We start from the raw sequence: 21,537 nt of genomic DNA, 5'->3' as shown, positions 1-21,537 counted from the left end.
GGCAAGCCACTTAGCTCCATTGCCTTGCGAAAATCTAAAAAAATAAAATAAAGTACCATTGGAATTTCACTATTTTTTTTTTCTTGCATTCCACACTCAGTTTTATCAATCGCTTAACTATTTTAAGCACAGGGAAGATACAGAGTTTTTCAAGATGCAGTTTACATCTTCCCATAATGAATTATGTAGTATGGGTGATAGGACTTATAGCTCAATATTGTTCCTTTTGGGAGTGGTATTACAGGTAATTGAATAATTTATATGAATAAGGCACTCTTGAGTTTACTAGACGGAAAGTTTATTTCTAGTATTAGTGGAGATAACATTTGAGTTGAACCATGAAAAAAGGGAATTATTTTATAGTACATAGAGATGTAGAAAGATGTTCCCAAGTCAGAGTAGTAGGGAGGCGGGAAAGTGCAATATGTGGTTAAAGGACTAAAATTAGGCCTTTTTAACTAAAGGGCAGAGTACATTAACTGGAAAGAAAGGTATTAGAAAGGTATACTTTTCTTAAGTCTCATTGTACTATGGAGAAAATATTATAAATCAAATCATGTCCTAAATCAAATAACCTTGAGGCATTATCTTGGTTCTTTTGACCTACTCTTTCTGGATTATAGAATTAAACAAATGGAAATGAATCATTAAACAATTGGAGGGGAAAAGGGAATAAATTATTACCCTTGTGAAGGATAGATTTTATTTTATTTTTTATATTTTATTTTTTTAGGTTTTCGCAAGGCAAATGGGATTAAGTGGCTTGCCCAAGGCCACACAGTTAGGTAATTATTAAGTGTCTGAGGCCGGATTCGAAACCAGGTACTCCTGACTCAAGGGCCAGTGCTTTGTCCACTACGCCACCTAGCCGCCCCGAAGGATAGATTTTAAATCATCTTAGAATTAATTACATTAAAAGTCTTTCCCAAAAATATAATCAAGAAAAACCCTAAGTTTGGGCAGGATTAATTACAATAAATGTGTAAGATAAAAACATCTAAAACTGGAACCAATAAGACTATTAAATACAGCATAAAATCAACATTGGATAAATATGTCCTACACATTTTTTAAAAAAAAATTTGAAAAATTAAGTCAAAAATCATATCTTATGGCTAAGTGATTATATTTTTGCAAGTATACATTAAAAATATTGTCATCAGAATAGAGATTTGATTTAAATCTATGTCCATATAGATATATATTTATAAATAAACATAACCTTATTTAAAATTAAAAAGAACTGGAAATGAAGTAAACAAACACCACCAACAAAGTGGTGGATGACCAAATATATATCAGTGCTGTAGTATATCAAAATTCCATTAAAAATTTGAAGAACACATTTAAACAAAAAGTTTTTAAAAAATAGTACAAGGGGGCGGCTAAGTGGCGTAGTGGATAAAGCACCTGCCTTGGAGTCAGGAGTACCTGGGCTCGAATCTGGTCTCAGACACTTAATAATTACCTAGCTGTGTGGCCTTGGGCAAGCCACTTAACCCCATTTGCCTTGCAAGAAACAAACAACCTGAAAAAAAATAAAAAATAAATAAAAAGTAGTACAAGGCTGATTCAGCCTAGTATTTTAACAGGCGGCTAGGTGGTGCAGTGGATAGAGCACTGGCCTGGAGTCAGGAGTACCTGAGTTCAAATCCAGCCTCAGACACATAATTATCTAGCTGTGTGGCCTTGGGCAAGCCACTTAACCCCACTGCCTTGCAAAAACTTAAAAAAGAAAATGATGTTGTAAAGGTGTATATTTGGGCTTTTTTTTGAGCTAAGTATAGTATTTTAATTTGATATTTATAAGCCCTAAGGAAAAAAACCAAGAGGGAAATAGTTAAAATGAGAAAAGCAATACTGTATAGTGGACAGTATTGAATTTTATGTCACAAGCCTTGAATTCATGTATTTCTGCTTGCTTTAATATTTTTATGACCTTGATTGGTGAGCTGCTCCACCTCTGTGTCAATTTCCTAATCTGTAAAATAAGGAGAATTAGACTAGATATTCTCTCATTCTTCCGGCTCTAAATCTTTGATGTCATCTGAATCAATTAAATGTTTTACAAAGGCAAAGACCAATATGTAAATTTGTCCATTTGGGGTTTTCTTGGTAAAGATTTGCTGTTTCTATCTTCAGCTCATTTTCAAAATGAGGAAACTGAAGCAAACGGGTTTAAAGCTGCCTAACTGCCTCCAGGATAGTCAAGTAACTTTTCTAGGATCATATAGCTAGTAAGCTTTTGAGACCAGATTTTATTTAACTTGGGTCTTTTTGACTGTAGTATGCTCAACATCCTTATTCAATGCCTCATATAAATGCTTATTAAACTTGATATCTTTATTTCTTTAGTTTTTGCAAGGCAAATGGGGTTAAGTGGCTTGCCCAAGGCCACAGCTAGGTAATTATTAAGTGTCTGAGGCTGGATTTGAACTCAGGTACTCCTGACTCCAGGGCCAGTGCTGTATCCACTGCGCCACCTAGCAGCCCCTAAACTTAATCTCTTTAAAATGATGATGCTTTGCATATTTGAAATTTTAGCACCAAATATTAGCCTACTTTTCAATAATTTTTCCATGCAAAATTTACTAGAATTTGCCTTCTGGATATTTCATTAAGCTAACCATTATTCTTCTTTGTCATTATAAAGTTGTAATACAGTTAATGTTCATCCAAAAAAGATGATCTTTTCTAATCTTAAGTGTAATAAACATGGGTAATTGACCAGCTTTACAAATCATATTCCTCTTGTGGACCCTAAGTTATATTGCTGGTATTAAGTAGTTGTTTGATCAATAGGTCAGATAAATTGAATTTTTGGTTAGTTTAGAGTAGTTTGAATTGTTGGATATTGTACTCCTTTTCAGTTATTGTTTCTCTTGAGGTGAAATAGTCTAAATTACTAGGTAATAGCAAGTTTTGTCCTCAGAAAGGTGAAGAAAATCTAAATATGAGGATAATCATTACTAATAGAGTGACCATTTGATAATTCATTTACTACTAATTATCAGTTAATTCATTGATATTTAATCATATAACATTTTGTAAATAGAAAAAATTTAGATGATTCTTAGTTCTGTGAGGCCTCTTTAGTTTATGCAGAAATAGTAGGCAAAAAAGATATAAAATATAACATTAGCTTAAGCTGTAGTTATTCTGTGTCATCTGTCTAATGATAAACAGGAGCACATGCTGCTAGAAGAAATGGATAATGTCAGTATTGCAACTGAATGGGAAAATGGTTCACAGGTTCTCCATAAAGAGCATAAGAAATTGGTTTTGTCTTAAGTCCAAAGGCAAGAAAAAACATTATTTCATGGAACATTTGGTCATCTTCCAGTTCTGTGCTCTTCACAAATATTTGCATAAAGGTCACACAAAACTAGTAGCATCTGATGCATTACCAAATGTTTTAGATGCAGAATTTTTTTTCTTATGAAGAGCTTGATATGATATTCTCTAAATCAAAATATCGTGCCCCTCTCACTTCTGTATTGTGTGTAGGCATATGGGTTTTGATTGCTAGTAGAGAGTTATATTGTGGAATTTTGGAAGTGGTGAGACAAAGCAACATTGGTGTAGAGCTGTTAACTAGGGAGGAAATATGAAGATCAAGATCAGAGACAGAATTTGGGGTTGTAATAGGCAAAATACCAAGCCAGACGCAATTCTGTGCATACACCCCCCCCCCCCCCAGTCTGCTTTATTCTATTTATACAATTCTGTTCTACAAGTGGTAAGTTCAATAGAGATAGCGGTATTCAGTAACCCAAAACCATGCCTTTCTCTGAGTAAGCATATCCAGGGGCTAGACTACTCTTTTTGAGTTTTCAACTAATAATCAACTCTCCAAGAGTGCATCATTTGAGAACAGTGCTATGTTTCTAGCTTTCTTTTACACACTCTGAGGAATACCTAGCACACCAAAAGACCAAATTGTGACTTTCTTAGAAGTAATAGGGTGAGATAGTCTCTGTCGAGTCTGGGTATTGTCTGGGCCTGGGAGTGTTTGGGCATGCTGCCATATAGTGTTTATTTTATCATATATTATTTGTTGTTTTTAATTGTTCTTGTGCCAAAAGAAAACTATACATTGTTGAACATGTCCTGTCTGTTTTCGCGGAGAATGTTTTTATTATGTTAAGCAATAAAAGTAGCCAGGAATCTGATAAACCAAGAGTAAAATTAATTGGGAGATGTACTTCCTTTTTGGATAAGAATGTTGAGAAAACTGAAAGGCAATTTAGCAGAAACTGAATGAATTTAAACCAATATCTGAGACTTTCTGCTACGATAAACTTAAAAATGAATGTGACCTGAATGTGATAGATTACATTATGAAAAGTTAGAATACGTAATGAACTACTTTTCAAAGTTATTGCTAAGAAGGATTTTTAACTAAACCAGGGATACAAGAAATAATTATTTTAAAATTAAATTTTAAAAATTAAAAATCTTTTGTTTGAATAAAATCAGTGAAAAGCAAATGAAAAGATGGAATTAAGGAAAAATTTGCATCAAAATATTAGTCTGATAGCAAACGTATAGAGAATTGATATACCAAGAGCCATTCCAAAAGTTTTTCAAACTTAAAATGATCACATAAAAACATATTCCAAATGACTGACAGTGAAGTGTAAATTAATACAAAATTCATACTGTGAAAATTGGCAAAGATGACAAACAATAGGAATGATAAATGTAGGAGGGTCTTGAGACAGGCACACACTGATGCAGTGTTGGAGCAGTGAAGTGGTCCAGTCATTCATTTCATTTTGGAATTATTCAAGAAAAGTGTGGTAAATCATGCATTTGCCATCATTCAATTGACAGAAATAAAGAGTATAAGACCACTATTGTGCTAATTAATATTTGATTTCTTAGTATGAAGCTCTGCCTTAAGTGTCAAACACAATACTGTTACTCCTCAGCATCTTAGGTTAACATTCATGATGCGTGTGGTGCATGCAATAGAGAAAAAAAATGAAAGGTGGGGGCAGCTAGGTGGCGCAGTGAATAGAGCACTGGTCCTGGAGTCAGGAGTACCTGGGTTCAAATCCGGTCCCATAGATACTTAATAATGACCTAGCTGTGCCTTGGGCAAGCCACTTAACCCCCACTGCCTTGCAAAAAAACCCACAAAAAAATGAAAGGTGTAATTGTGTTGTTTATATCCACAAAAAGGAAAATATTTTCATAAAATTACTTGTGAACTTGTTCTGTTAAGTATCTAAGTAACCTCTCAAGTATATGAGAAGTGAACTGAAAAAATGGAAGTCACCAAGTTTGTAGGTAAATAAGATGGTAGACCACTCCAGTGAGCACCTTGTCTTTCCTCTGTCTCTCTCTCTCTGTCTCTGTCTCTGTCTGCCTCTGTGTGTGTGTGTGTGTGTGTGTGTGTGTGTGTGTGTATGTAAAATTATACATAATTCCTTAGAAATTAAAACAACAGCAATAAGAACCTCCTTCATCCCCTGATTAATATAAATTTATTTTATTTTTCCTCAATTATATGTAAAACAATTTTTAATGTTTATTTTAAAAACTTTTGAGTTCCAAATTCTCTCCCTTCCTTCTGCCCCACCCCTGTTGTTGAGAAAGCAAAAAATTTGATTTAGGTTATAAAGGTAAAGGCACGTAAAACATTTATATTATAGTCATATTATGAAAGAACCCCCCTCCCCCAAGTAACCTTAAGAAAAATAAAGTTTAAAAAAAAGCGTGCTACAATTTGTATTTAGACAATATCAGATCTTTCTCTGGAGTTGGATAGCATTCCTTATCAAAAGTCCTTCAAGAGTTGTGGGTCATACAATTGTTGAGAAAAGCTAGGTCCTTCACAGCTGATCATCTCACAATATTGCTTTTACTTCATAAACAGTACATTGCATCTTGCATCAGTTCATATAAGTCTTTACAGGTTTTTTCTGAGAGCATCCTACTCATCCTTTCTTACAGCAGAGATTGCTGTAAAGTTATTAATATTAAGCTTTACTGTTAGGAGGGAATTGTACCCAAAGGCCACATTAAAGAGATATTTCCTAGTTGTTAATATCTGTGGATAACATGCTATTGGGACCAAACCCCAGAATGGTGCAGAGCCTTCTAAATGCAATCACTTAAAAAGAATTTGAAGTAACAACATAGGACAAGTTAAGTGTATTAAGTATATCTTATTGGCCAAATTATGTTACATAAATAGATGGATAGCTTGTAAAACTTTATCAATCAGTTACTTAGATAATTCAAGTAGACAAGTAGAGTTGGACCTGAAAATGAGGAAGAAGCAGGCTGAATTACTTTTGGGAAATTTTAAAAGCTCTATAATAAAACTCCCAAGGTAACAAAATCCCCTAGTGTGTGTGTGTGTGTGTGTGTGTGTGTGTGTGTGTGTGTGTATATAATTTATTTTTTCAAGTGAAAATGTTTATTTTTTCCAATTGTATGTAAAATTTTTAATTCATTTTTGTAATTTTGAGTTCAAAATATTCTCCCTTCTTTCCCCCCTGTCTCCCTCCTTGAAAAGGCACGTTATTTTATATAGATTGTACACATGTGATCATACAAAACATTTTCTTATTAGCCATGTTGTAAAAGAATAAAAACAACTCCCCCTGCAAAAAAAAATAGCAAGAAAAGGCAAGTTTTAAGTTTTTGTCATTCTGCAATAAGATTCCATCAGGCTTTTTCTCTGGAGATGGATGACATTTTTTTTTTTATCATAAGTCCTCCAGAATTGTCTTGGATCATTGTATTGTTTCAAATAGCCGAGTCATTCATAGTTAATCATCATACAATAATGTTGTTACTGTGTACAGTGTTCTCCTGTTCACTTTACTTTCTTTACATTAGTTAATATGTTTTCCCAAGTTTTTCTGAAAGAGTCCTACTTGCCATTTCTTATATGAAAATAATACTTGTTCATCCATTCCCCAATTGATGGGGAATTCTTCAATTTCCAGTGCTTTATTGTGTCACAAAAGGAGTTGGTATAAATATTTTTGTTCATAAAGACCCTTTTCCTTTTTTAAATTCACTTTGGAATGCAGATGTAGTATTGCTATATAAAAATGTATGTAGTTTGTAAGTCCTTTGGGCTTAATTCCAAACTGTTCACCAGAAGGAAAACTCCATATTTTTCATGTCAATTTTCTCTCAGTGATGGAAAGGTGCATGTTGAGTGTAAGTAGGCTGCAACACCCTGTAGAAAAGAGACATTAGAAGGAAGAAACTATGAAAAGCATGTCATCAAAGAAATGTTTTGATTAAAAAAAGTATGGGACTGATTGTTGGCAACAGACTGAAGGATAACTTATGGACAACTTCTGTTTGTTTCTTCCCAATATCACAGAGACTCCAAGAAGGGTTCCCAGGACTTTGAGTTGACTTCCAGAGGCAGATTTAAGGAAAGACATAGATAAAAATTTAGTAGGATGAATTGTGATCTCTGTCATTGGAGGAACCACCCAAATTGAGAGTAGAAAGTAAAATAACCCCAAAAGCACTGAACCAGGAGTGGGAAGAGTTGTTTGTCACACTTAGTTCTAGACTGTATTTTTCTATTTACTCAACAACTTTCCTCTTTCTGAGATTCATTACATTTATCTTTATCATCCAACCCAATACCTTGTCACCAATGTACTACGCACTAGGTTATTCTTTTTTGCTCAAGAAACTTTTAGTTCCCTACTTTGTACCCTTTTCCCCCAACTTGGCTTCATGCTTAACAATGTTTTATACATATATTAATATTATCCTATTTTATGTCATTGGTTTCCAAACTCTGATGACTTTATTCCATTTTAGCTCTACATACTAATGTCATATCCTTGATCTAACCATAACCTTAATCTTCTTTCTCCATTAACTAAAACTTGAAGAATTCATTTTCTTAAATTAAAATTTTGGTTTATTTTTCCAATTACATGCAATGGTAGTTTTTCCCTGTCAGTTATTTGCATTTACAGTTGAGTTCCACATTTTTCTACCATCTTCTCTTCCTTTCCTCCTCTCCATTGTGGCAAACTGTGGTAAAAGTTGTACAAGTATATTCGTGTTTAACATATTTCCATATTAGTCATGTTTTGAAAGAGGAATTAGAAATAAGGTGAAAAAAAATGAGAAAGATAGTAAAAACATAAAGTGAACATAGTATTCATTTTGACTCCTGTGATTTTTTTTTTCCCGCCTCTGTATGTGGATGGCATTGTCCACAGCAGGTCTCAGGGTTGTCCTTGCTCTCTGAACTGCTGAAAGGAGCTATATATCCATCATAGTTGATCAACTCACAATTTTGTTGTTAATGTGTATGATGTTTCTTGGTTTTGTTCACTTCATTTGTCATTAGTTCTTGCAAGTCTTTCCATGCTTTTCTAAAGTTCCATCACTCATAATTTTTTTTTCAAGGCAATGGGGTTAAGTGGCTTGCCCAAGGTCACATAGCTAGGTAATTATTAAGTGTCTGAGGCCAGATTTGAACTCAGGTACTCCTGACTCCAGGGCCAGTGCTCTATTCACTGTGTCACCTAGCTGCCCCCCAATCACTCATAATTTCTTATAGAACAGTAGAACTCCATAATATTCATATACCAAATTTGTTCAGCCATCTTCTTCATTTTCCAGTTCTTTGCCACTCTAAAAAGCTACCATAAATATTTTTGAACATATGAGACTCTTCCTATTTTTTATGATTTCTTTTGGATAGGATTGGTATTGCTGGGTCAAAAGGTATGATCCGTTTTATTGCTCTTTGGGCATCCAGAATGGTTGGATCAATACACAGCTTTGTCAGTTGTGTGTTCGTGTCTGTTTTCCCACATCCTCTCCAACATTATTTTCCTTTTTTGTCATTTTAGCCAATCTGATAAGTTTGAGGTGGTATGTCATAGTTGTTTTAATTTGCATTTCTCTAATCAGTAATGATTTGGATCATTTTTCTTATTGCTGTAAATAACTTTGATTTCTTCTTCTGAAAACTGCCTGTTCATATCCTTTGAAAGAACCCGCTTTCTTGCTGTAAATTCTTGCTCTTCAATCCCCTGCCTCACTTTTCCTAAACAGATTCTTTATTGACATCTCTAATCCCTAGACCCTTCCTTTGTGTATCAATTCATATCACCCTTTCTGAAGTTTTGTCTTCCCTTCATCTTACTGACTTTAGACTTGACTAGTTCATCCATTAGCAACCCTTGAATCCCTTGCTTATTTTTTATCTTTTGTTTTAATTTAGCAAGATAAAACCTGGAGTTATTCCTATCCCTTTTCATTTTCACTACTGAACATTCCTGAGAAAGTTACATATGCTGAGTAGGCTTCATCACAAATTCATTTTCTAACCTTAAATGGATTTTCCCTGTCACATGATAATTCTTATGGATTTCAAACCTTCATTCTTCTTAAGACCTCTTATATATAACCTCTTCTTCCCTTTTTAGCAGAAGACTCATATCTTTTATTAAGAGAAAAGGGATCTTCTATAGTAAGTTTCTTCTACTTCCTCCATCTTCATTTAAAAAAAATTTTTTTTAATTTATTTAAGGCAATGTGGTGAAGTGACTTGCCCAGGTCAATTGTTAAGTGTCTGAGGTCATATTTGAACCCGGGTACTCCTGACTCCAGAGCTGGTGCTCTATCCACTGCGCCACCTAGCTGCCCCTTCAATTGCATTTAAAAATCCCTTCCCCTTCTTTCTCCTTTTCTTCAAGCTCTGATGAAGAGAGATGGGTCTTTTTCTATTTTTTTCCTTGATTCTCTCTCCCAAAGTTGCTTCAGGATCATTCCCTCTTTCTCTCATTTTAATCTCTTGCTCCTTTTTCATTTCCTACAAATGTACTCATGGTTTCCTCATGAGAACAAAACCAGGATTTCTAGTAGCTGAATTAGATATTGGTTCAGAAATGTAACGGGATAGATGTAATACTGCAAATAGGAACAATCAGGAAGGATAGAGAGATGTCATAGTTCATTCCTTTAGATGAATTGTTTTGTGTCTCTTCTCACTTTTGCAACAAGAGTTCTACAAAAACTTAACAGCATTTATTGCCAGTATTTCCCACATCTGTCCTACTTCTCAGTATCCTGAATTCTTTTAATCCCTGTCATTCAACTGAAACTGCCCTCATCAGGATTCCAGTGGAACTCTTAGGGGGCAGCTAGGTGGCGCAGTGGATAGAGCACCGGCCTTGGAGTCAGGAGTACCTGGGTTCAAATCCGACCTCAGACACTTAGTAATTACCTAGCCGTGTGTCCTTGGGCAAGCCACTTAACCCCATTGCCTTGAAAAATCCAATGGAACTCTTAATAGCTAAATTTAGTGGTCTTTTCTTAGTGCTTATTCTCTTGGATCTATTTATAGTTTTCAGCATTTCAGCATTGTCACCTCCTTTTCCTTTTCTCTCTTGACTAATAAGATCTAGTCTCTTCTTCTTTTGGGGGGGGGTTGAAAGGCAGTGGATTTAAGTGACTTGGCCAAAGTCACACAGTTAGGTCATTATTAAATGTCTTGAGTTCGGATTTGAACTCAGGGCCTCCTGCCTCCAGGGCTGGTGCTCTATCATTGTGCCACCTAGCTGCCCCATGATCTAGTTTCTTGATTATCTTCTCCCTCTCTGGCCTGAGGGTTTGTTTTGATCCTTCTCTTGGTTCTATGTCTTATTGATCTCATCATTTCATTTTGTTTCAAGTATATCTTTATGCAGAGAAATACAAATTAGTCCTTGTATCTCTTCTGAGCTCCAGATCCACATTACCAACTACCTACCAAACAGTTTATGAAAGGAATCCTAAACTCAGCATTTCCTAACCAGAACTCACACTTTCCTCTAAGCACATCTCATCTAATTGATTATTTTTGTTTCAAGAACACTACCAACCTAGACAACCTTGGAGTCATTTTTGACTCTTCCCTCTCCTTCACATCCCACAGCCAGGTCACTTGATACCTGTATTACTCTTACTTCCATAATATCTCATACCTTTGTCCTCTATCCCTTTAGCCTCTTTCCTAATTTAAGCCCTCATCACCTACTTTTTGTTGTTTGTTTTGTTGAGGCAAAAAGTTTAAATGACTTGCGCAAGTTCACAAAGCTAGTAAGTGTCAAGTGACTGAGGGGATTTGAACTTAGGTCCTTCTGACTCTAGAACTGATACTCTACTCACAGCACTGCCTGGTTGCCTTTCACTTGTACCAAAAATGACATTTATATTTCCTTGCTTCCCTTCTCAACTCTTTCCAATCCATTCTCCACACAATTGCTTCCCAATTATTGCCAAGCTGATAATAGTAAACATAAACAGTCATGTTACCTTTTAATAAAATTTTTAATAGTTTCCTCTTGTGTTTTTTTAAAAAAAATAAATATGTTTGAGTGTAAGTGTTTTGGCTTACCAGTTTTCTATATTGTGTGTATATTTTTGTCTAAATATTTCTGGCCTATTAGTATAGTCATTTTAAGAAATTAAATCTCATTTCTTTCTTGAGGCTAAGGTTGCCTATCCATTCAATTGATTATAGAAACAATAAATGAATTACTTTTAAATAAAAATTTTAAAAATAATACTCCTAATAATTATTTAATATTTGTATTCGTAGGTAGTTACTGAACATCCAGATGCTTCATCTGAAGAGATTGAAGAGTTGCTTGAATCACAGTGGAATATGCTTAATGAAAAGCAGAAAGCTCGTTATAACACAAAGTTTGCCATAGTGACCTCTCCCAAATCTGAAGAAGACTCTGGTAAACATAAAACTGTGCTAGTGTACTCTAATTTAAATTTGTATGCCTAATGATGTCACCTGTAGGGAAAGCAGTCATTCACTGTTTTCCAGTTTTAATTTGTAGTGTTTGTCCCAGTAAGAAAAAATATGAATGATTACAATAAAAAAGCACTCTCTGAAGTCTACATTTCTTGGTTATTGTTAGTTGAGCTGTAACATGTACATACACCTGTTTTCTTGAAATTATAATTTTCTCATTCTTCTGCCTATAAGCAACTGCACTCTAGCCTTTTTTTTTTTTTATCTCCAGGGGAGGTATGAGAAAGATTTGAAGAGAGAAGAATTGGGTCAGTTAAGATGTTTTCTATGAGTGCAGATTCATGGATCATTTGGTCTAAGATTTATAAACAGTAATACCTTTTAATGCAAGTAATTTAAGCTATAATCCCAAGGAACATATTCCCTTAAAAAAAATAAGTTGTTTCACTGCTATTTTATATATGGCAATATTGGCAATTATAGGATGATTCCTGGGAATTGTCTTAAGTGAGAATTGTTTTTCATTCATTATTTGTTGAATTTTATTTCTTTTGATTAAATTACTTGAGGAAAAGTTATAAATAGGATATTAAGCTTACTTGATCTTTAAAATCAAATTATCTTTGAACCATTAGTTCTTTATAGCATTCTAAGAGAGATTTCAGGGGGCGGCCATGTGGCGTAGTGGATAAAGCACCGGCCCTGGAGTCAGGAGTACCTGGGTTCAAATCTGGTCTCAGACACTTAATAATGACCTAGCTGGGTGGCCTTGGGCAAGCCACTTAACCCCATTTGCCTTGCAAAAAAAAAAAAGAGAGAGAGAGAGATTTCAGTATTTGAAAAATTACCATATGATACCTTGCTTAGGGCAATGGCAAGAATGAAGATAGTCTTGATAGATTTTTTTTAACTGTACAAAGATGATCATATTTCTTTTCATATGTGTGTGCAGAAATTTTTTGTGGGGAAATTGACACCATTTTAAGAATAAATTTAAAATATTTGGATATTGGTTTAAAAAACAAAAAAATTCTGTATCTCTCAAGGTTCATCATTGAAGAATATTGGAGAGACCAAACGTAAAGTGTTTCAAGATTCACCTAAAAGGAGATCAAGATCCAGAAGTAATTGAAATTTGTATTGTGTACAATTAGCTTATCATTTTAAGTAGTGGTTGAGTTTATCTTTTATGTAATCCCCACCACCATAACATCTTCATTTTTCTTCAGATGCTGGCTGTTGGCTTGTTTTTAAATATTTTAATGGATCCCAGATTACATTTCTATATACTGTGGTATTGATTTGGTCAGTGTCTTTTTTGCAGTGATTGTGATTCTATTAGTGAGAAGGTTTTAGCAGTCAATAAATACAGATAATTTGGGGAAAATTATGGGAAAAAAACCTAAGTTTAGAAAAGTGTCATGATTTTAAAAGCTTGGCCATATTTGGTTAAAACTAAGAGAAGAAAAAGTTATTCCCCCCCAAAAAAATTATCTGCTTGATGATAACCAAAGATAAAAGTAATCCTTGCTTTTTATCTTTGATTTTTCAGAGAATATTTATCACAAATTTGTTGTTAAAATTTCTTTGTGCTTAGAAAGCTAGCAGAATTTAAGTAAATGTATAGTCCTCTTTTGAAAATGGTGTTTAGGGAAGGTATTTGTTTTCAGATGTCTTTTAATATTGATTTTAATACCCTGGTGCTGACAAAGTTATGAAGTGTTCATGGCATTTACTATCTTAACTTGAGTATTAGTTTTTTTAATAGTATTCAGAGAATCTGCTTCTGAGCTACTTCTTTGACCTTTAAAAGCACTACAGGTATTTGAAAGAAAATGAAAAGGATTTTTATGAAAAGGATTTCCAAGTAGATTATGTAGTTTACTACCATCTAGAGTATGAGTGTCCAACCTTTTAGTTCTTAGCAATGGAACCCAAAATGTTGGACTCCCCTGCTGTAGATCAAAGACTGTGATACTGGCAATTTATAATGATTTAGTGATTGTACTGAGGTAAACAGATGCCTGATAGGGTGAGTAGTGGAACTCTTGTTTTAGCTTAATTTTGTCAACAAAATACATATTGTTTTGTGTATTAGAGAGTATAAATCAAAAGTTTGGAGACCATTCTTTGTATTTTTTCTGTCATCTAGCAGGTGGATTTCTAGAAACAGTATATAGTCATGGTCATTTCATTGAACTAGGTAGACTTTACCTTTTAGATATTGTATTCACACTTGATATGAGGAAAGACCCTGCCTTTGTTGATCCATCTGTATTATACTATTAAAACATCCATAGTGTTCTCTATGCACAATAGATGTTTCTATCTTTTAGTTTGGTAGACTGTTAGATATATACACCTGGATCTGGGGAAAATAATTCCGATCCTCAAGATTCAAATTCTGTACTTATAGACACCAGCTTTCAAAAAGGAATCAGTGCATGGGTAAAGTACTAAGCTATTGGTTGGTGATCAGCTAATGCTTTTCTTTCCTGTTAGTGGATTTCTGTTACTGGAGTCAGTAGGAGTAGGGTGTTTGCATATATAGGTGGACTGGACCTCTCTCCCACAACTAAAAATCTAAAGATTGTCTGGTGGAAGTGTAATTTTTTTTTAAGTTTCTTATCCAGTGTGTAATTTTCTGTTTCCGTAAGACAGCTGTGTAGATGAAAGCATTTGCTCCAAAATTAAAGCCAGTTGTTTTATCTAGTTGAATATCTTATTCCTTCATGTGACTCTTTAATTGATATATCCTAATTGATATATATGAGGATATAATGCATTTCAGACTAGAGGAAATTTTAAGAAGCCTTAATATGATTGGGGAAACACTTGCTACTTTAAATCACAGTTGAAATGCAAGAGAATTGCAAAGAATTTATATACATATTTATACATCCAAAGAAAAATACAATTTTTACTTATTAAGGAACAAAGGATTTTATTTAGTTTTATTGAACCCTGTATTAAAATTAGTATTATATCAAAGAAGTTAGATACTAGTATAACAAAAATGATTACTAAATAAATCTTTAAATAAAGAAAACACTTTTAAAATTCCAATATATGATATAATATGATCTTTGATATCTTAAAGAATTTAGACAGTTCTTGAAATTTTTGGTAAATGAATTTGATCTGTAACAGCTAGGCCTTAGAGGTACTATTAAGATTAAAGAAACTTATAAAAAAATTGAAGGAACATTTAAGTTTTTAAATTTGCTACCTTAACATAGGTTCACAATACTTAAAATTGGGCTTTAAGAGTATTTTTTCATGTAAGTTTCCCCATCCCCCATTCCAAGGTAACTTACATGGAAAAAAAAGAAACCATACAAAGAGGACACAGCACCCTACAGAAGATTTTGAAGTTCAGGAACCAGCTAGGAAAAGACTCAGGATGGATAAACACAATAATCGGAAGGTAATTATATTATTGGATTGTTTCAGTTGTTTATAAAAATACCAGTCACATGATTATGATTAAATTTGTTAGTATTTCATTTTTAAGACTTAGTTACATAAAATTTGAATTTGCCAATATAATAAGCTATTCGGAAAATATTTATTTGAATATTTAGCTTTTGGGGAACAAATCTGTTTAACCAAATAAAGATTTTACTAGTAGCATAGTAAATTCATCTAAGTGAGATCTGAGTATCTGTCATTATTACCTTACAATTTTGTAATCTTGCTTTTGCTCTATAAAGGGAATGCTTCACAGTTGGTTTAAGATGGATTTCCATTAGCTCTAAAAGAGAATTGAATACAAAGAAACTCATTTTTTTTTCTGAAATCTGAAATCATTAAGAGAGGGTGCCAAATAGAGAGCTGACTTTGAAGTCAGAAAGATCTGCTTTTAACAGTCTGTGACCCTGGGCAAGTCTCTTAAATTTACAGTGCCCCAGGCAACTTTGCAATACTATAGAAGTTTGAGAAAAATTGAAGTTTAGCTGCTAGATGGCCTACTGGCCTTGGGAGTCAGGAGAACCTGAGTTCAAATTTGACCTCAGACACTTAATAATTACATAGCTGTGACCCTGGACAAGTCACTTAACCCCACGGCCTTGCAAAAACAAAAACGAAAAAAGGACATTATTAATTTCCTACGCATCAGTGAAATCACAGGCATGAATCTCCTTCCTCAAAAGTTATTTTTCTTTTCAGTAGTTATTCATAGGTTTTTGAGAGACAATATAATTCAATGGATTGGAGTTAGACCTTAGTTAAATCCCTAACTCTTGTCATTTTTAAAATTTTAAACAAATTATTTAGCTTTTATAGAACTTTATCTAGTTGTCCAGTATATTATCTGTGACTTCCAGTAGCTTGGTAAATTGGTAGTACAATATACATTACATATAAACTCTTTGTATTGTAACCCATTCCCTCACTATATCACACCTCAGAAGAAACAAAGAATTATCTTTATTTATTCCAGGGATAAATCAGCCATTAAAATTGTTGGATTATTTCTTATGAAAACCTAGGATTTTACATATTTTATGTGAATAGCAAATGTATGTTAACTCCTTGAAGTTTTTGTTTAATGATATTCCCCAGTTATGTTTATTTCCCATATGTATGTGTGTGTGTCTGTTTATATAGAAGTTGTTTTTATATGAAAATATTTTAAAATAATAAATACAAACATGGGGTATAGCATTATACTTTAACTTATATTGAAATATATATTTGACTTTAGCTCTTAACAGAAGAGTTGAATGTATGTTACTTTGTCTGGGGCTCTGTTCCTTCTCACAGATCTGAAAGTAATCAGCTAGTTTTTTCTTTGATTTTTATGTTTTTATCAGAAGAATACATACACATTCAGAAAAGTCCAAAGTTAAAACTAATCGTAGCACAAAAACAAGAAGCCTTCCTTTCTTTTTATTGTGTCGTTTATTCTTATATTTTAGTCAATGTCTATACTTTTCTAAATACTTATTCATTGATAGACTAGATGGTTGAAATCAACACCAAATTGTTAGAGATAAATCTTTAGATGTTTATTGAGCATATACTTGTAATACTCATTGATATTTTGTCCTTAAATGAGCCTGTTTCTATATCTTTGTATTTAAAACATCCTTAAGAAATATGTTAAGGATATTTCACTTTAAACTCAGTATTTACATAAAATATTAGTCAATATTCCTCATATGTCAAAACTCTTATTTTTAAATTTCAGAGCATTTATATATCCTTATCAGAAATGTGGAGTATAGCACTTCTTTCTATAATTTAGTTATCAGATGAAAACTGCTATTTTTAAGACAATTCTTCAAACACTAAGTGTACCCTTTACTTTTTGGAAAGTTACATAAAAAAGTTTGTGCTCCCTAGTACACAATTCAATTTGGCAAATAATTTAAACTACAGTTTAATCTGGAGCCCGATTTCAATGAAAATCTTGGCACTAATTTGACTTTGCAATGTTAAACAACAGTGATTGGAAGGTAAAATTTAAATTAGCTCTTACTGTGTAGAGAAATATTTTGTTTCTTTCTGAATTTTTATATTGGTATCTTGAATACTAACATGAATAGTTCATAGGAAAATCTATATAAATCAAATAAATTTCAAGTGAAATTAAAATCCTTTATTCCTTAACAGATGTTAAGATTTGTATATATGTAAAGATTTGTAAGTTATTTTATTTACTTTAAAGGTATTAAATTATCCCTTCTGTATTGTTAAATCAAACTTGATTTTGTGGGAATCCTATAAATAACTCTTGCTCCGAACATCTTTGGAATTTCAAACAAAGAAATTTATATTTTTCAGTAACTCTCCAGAAATAATTTCTACTTCTTTTTGCCTACAGTGGGAGTTTTTATTTTTATTTTTATTTTTTCTTTTTGTAACAGAGGGAGACAAGCAATGACAAAACAGCCAAAACAAACTCTACTAAGGTCACAGAAACAACCTCTTCCCTAAAGAACCAGTCAGGTAATATGGTCAGAATGGTTTACATTCTAACATTTAAATAAACCATTTACATTTAATCAGTTTGTTTTAAATACTCAGCTAAATTTTGCTGATACTTTTTCTAAAACTGATTCTTATTTTAGGGCAAGTTAGGGCATAATCTAAGACTTTTTTGGTTGTTAAATTGTTGAAGCATGTTATTAGACTTTGAAAACAGCTACTTTTATATTCCTTTTTTGAAATGCCACTTGCTGCCTAAAGATCTTAAGCATTATCCAAGTGTCATAATTTATCATTTATTCAATGATTGTGAACTTAGAAGATAAAAGGAACAATTTTAGTTAATATTTTGGTATTTTTGAAGTTGCATATCTATATATAAATAAAATATTCTACAGGAAAGCTTTCCAAGATGGAAAAAGTTCTTGACCAAATGTAATCATACTATTTGTATGAACAAGTATTATGATTAGCTCTTGACACATTTATATAATCTGATACAGGTTATTTATTAAGTGGGGAATCCATCGTCTTTATTGATTCTTGTCCTCGGACTAAATTAACTTTTAAAAATAAAATATGCTTTGAAGACTACACAGGAACTGAGAAGACTCCTCTTTAAAATATCTTCAGTTGTTAAGAAAGGGATTATTTTAAAACAGAAACACAATAGACAGTTTTGAATGTTCCAAACTTCACTTTGTAAACCAAAATTATTTTACAGCAACGAAAAATCTGTCTGATGCATGTAAACCACTGAAGAAGCGAAATCGGGCTTCAGCAGCAGAATCTTCAACTCTTGGGTTTAGCAAAAGTTCATCTCCTTCAACTTCCTTAACTGAGAATGAGGTAAAAAAAAAAGTGGCATTTACATGAAAGCCATTTAGCTGTCAAAAGTCTGTGATTTAAAAATCCATTTTTAAGGAAAAAACAATCAGACTCAATTTTAAAATTAATGCTCCCTTTAACTCTGTATGTGAGTTAAAGCTTTTCATCTCTGTAGCTCTTTTGAATTACATGCATTGTCACAATACATTCGCTGTAGTGAAGATCGAGTTGGGTACTTCAAGTATATATATATATATATATATACATATATATATATATATGTATATATATATATACATATATATATACACACACACACAACTATATATTGATGCAATTTAATTGTACTAAAAATACACATTTTAGAGATGTAATTTTCAGAAACAAAGTAAAATGTTAATGGTGTGCTTTTTCTTCTAAAACTTTGTTTTTATTCATCTTCATGTCATGATTTTTCATATGGAAGCAAGTCTGCTTTTTGTTTTATGTGACATAAAATGGTCTCTTGGTCTTGAGCACAAATTCTGTACTCTCATAATGGTGAAATGTGGATGTGTTTGTGTATTTGTACATACACACATATAGAGATAGGTAAAATCAGGTTCTCAACATTGTTTTTTATGATTCCTGTTTTCTACGCATATAAATAGCAATATTGTGTCTTTCATACCATAATTTGGAAAATTTAAAGTTTGAAATATTTAAATTTTAGTTTGTTGTGAATTTGGATTATAATTTCTTGAACTATTAAATTTGGCAGAAGATCATAATGACTATATGAGACTGAAATAGATGTTTTGTCAGATAAGTCTGTGTCCTTACCTGGAAAAAAAAAGGCTCAAAATTCAGGAATGGCAAGTATTTCTTGCTTAAGGAAGAGAAAGGTTGAGTCCGTAGTTTACTAAGCTATCTCTTGTCTACCAGATGTCTTCCATTTTTCACTGTGGTCCCAGTTTTTTCCATGTCGATTACCCTTCCATTTTTTTTCTATGTGAAAGCTATTATGCTATAATATTTACTATCGATTTTCTCATTAGTTCTTAATAGTTGAAGTGTATTCTATTAGCATATAGGGAAGGGTGAAGAAAAAGAAAACATTTCCATGTTTTCATAGACCAACAATAAATATTAAATATGGAAAGGACTGATTGGGTGGTGGGGTGGGGTGGGATGGTTAGGTGGTGTGATGGCTATTGTTAAATGGGGCATTTCAGTGTTATATATAAACTAAAAGGAATTCTTGGAAATAAGAAACTTAGTTAAGTTCTCCCATATAATGTATATAGTATTGACATTTGTGGTGTTAGTAAAGAAAACATACTGGTTTTCCTCCTTTAGTTTCTAATGAAATTTAAATTGAATTTAAACCTTACCAAACATTTAGTGCCAAGGCCTTGTGCTAGGTACTGGGGATACAAAGATAAAAGAATAAGTTTCTGACCTCTAGGAGTTTATATTTTACTTCTAAATATAGAAGATAAGCCTAAGAGTATACAATAACATAGAATTTTAAAAGTATTTAACAATAGCACTAAAGATATAAATTTAGGTACTATAAGAGAATTATGGTAGAAATTTCTTTCTTTACTGTATTGAGTCCACAAAACAATGTTAAAATGTAATGTTATCAATAATAATGTTTAATCCTTTTTTCATTTTTTTTGGTTAAAGTTTAGACTTTTAGTCTAAGGAATTATTGGGAAAAGCACCTCTTTAGTGGTTTGTTATATAGCACTCCCTTCCCGTCCATATCTTAGGTAATCAAGGGAAAGGGAAGCTCTTTAATGTGACATAATCATCTTACTTTAACTGCATCTGAGGTTTGGTCACTTTTATACACTTGAATCTACTGATAATTCATGTCTTCCAATAAGATTGAAAATTTGAAAATGTAGAGTAATCATCCTGGCCATTTACTCTTAATCAAGAATACTGCAGACTAGATTCATACATAATAGAAAGATCAGGGTTTTTACTATACTATAGACATACACTAATTTTTGAAGTACCACTATATCAACATACACTTTGTAGGTAATATTTTGACATGTTTTTGAGAGTAGCTTTATTTTTCTGTGTTATATGTCATGGAAATTTCTTTAAACTTATAAAGAATTCATATTTAGGAGAAGAAAAGCTTCTAGATAATCTTGATATTAAACTCTTAGTAGAAAAAAATAGAAAAATGATTCACAGATAACTTTGAGGCATATCCAAGTATCTTTGAGTGTATAGTCATTCTGTTCACTTGGCCTTTATATTATTACTTTTGTGTGGGTTTTGGAAATTCATCATTAAAATACTTTTTTACTGAATTACATTGCTGTAATTAAAATACTGTTAAAACTTGAATGGAATAGAAGTCATGTATACTATGTTTAACAATCTAGTATGTCATAAAAGTTTGATATTTGTGAAAAGCATTAATTGTTGTGTGCTTAATATTCTGGCTTGTGAGGCAGAAAGTAGTCTGCATCCGTCACCTTGAAAAAAAAATGGGAGAAAAAGTAAGTGGGCCCACTTTTAGTCTCAACTGCATCAATGCCTCTAAATAACATGTTCTTAGTTTAAAAAGATTCCATACTCAGCTGTAGATTTTCTTTGAAAAATTTCTTCCTTGTGTTTAAGGATATCTGTGGTCTTTAGCTATTTAGTTTCATGTTCTATGCTGAAAACAAAATGAGAAATAATAACAATAACATTTATATAGTGCTTACTATTTGCTAAGTTACTATGCTAAGCACAGCTTAGCTTTATTATATCTTGTTTAAATCTTCACAATAACCTTGACAAGTAGGTGCTATTAATATCCCTATTTTACATATGGGGAGACCAAGGTAAACAGAGTGACTTGCCCAGAGTCACATGGCTAGTAAGTATCTTAGGCTGAATTTGAACTCAGGTCTTCTTGACTCCAGGCCCAGTGGGGAATCTACTTTTGAAGTAGAACATTTTGTTAAAGTAAATACTTGAAGATGTCACCAGGAATATATATTTTTTTACTTTTTAACATTAAC

General features: G+C 32.7%; 1 protein-coding gene across 6 annotated transcripts in view; it reads left to right on the top strand.

Moving 5' to 3' along the window:
* The window catches only part of NSD2 (nuclear receptor binding SET domain protein 2), a 123,009-nt gene that overhangs the window by 51,868 nt on the left and 49,604 nt on the right, over positions 1-21,537 (top strand). For 4 of the 6 annotated variants that reach the window (XM_074229936.1, XM_074229934.1, XM_074229935.1 and 1 more), the window contains exons 6-10: positions 11,594-11,738; positions 12,805-12,882; positions 15,067-15,185; positions 17,632-17,713; positions 18,417-18,541. In XM_074229936.1, coding sequence (XP_074086037.1) covers positions 11,594-11,738; positions 12,805-12,882; positions 15,067-15,185; positions 17,632-17,713; positions 18,417-18,541 — 549 coding nt within the window. The remainder of the gene's footprint in view (positions 1-11,593; positions 11,739-12,804; positions 12,883-15,066; positions 15,186-17,631; positions 17,714-18,416; positions 18,542-21,537) is intronic. The other 2 variants (XM_074229937.1, XM_074229938.1) reach the window with 1 other exon arrangement.

The sequence above is a fragment of the Macrotis lagotis genome, chromosome 3 (genome assembly GCF_037893015.1).
Source record: "Macrotis lagotis isolate mMagLag1 chromosome 3, bilby.v1.9.chrom.fasta, whole genome shotgun sequence".
Taxonomy (NCBI): Eukaryota; Metazoa; Chordata; class Mammalia; order Peramelemorphia; family Peramelidae; genus Macrotis; species Macrotis lagotis.
This window is presented reverse-complemented; position numbering and strand designations above follow the sequence as displayed.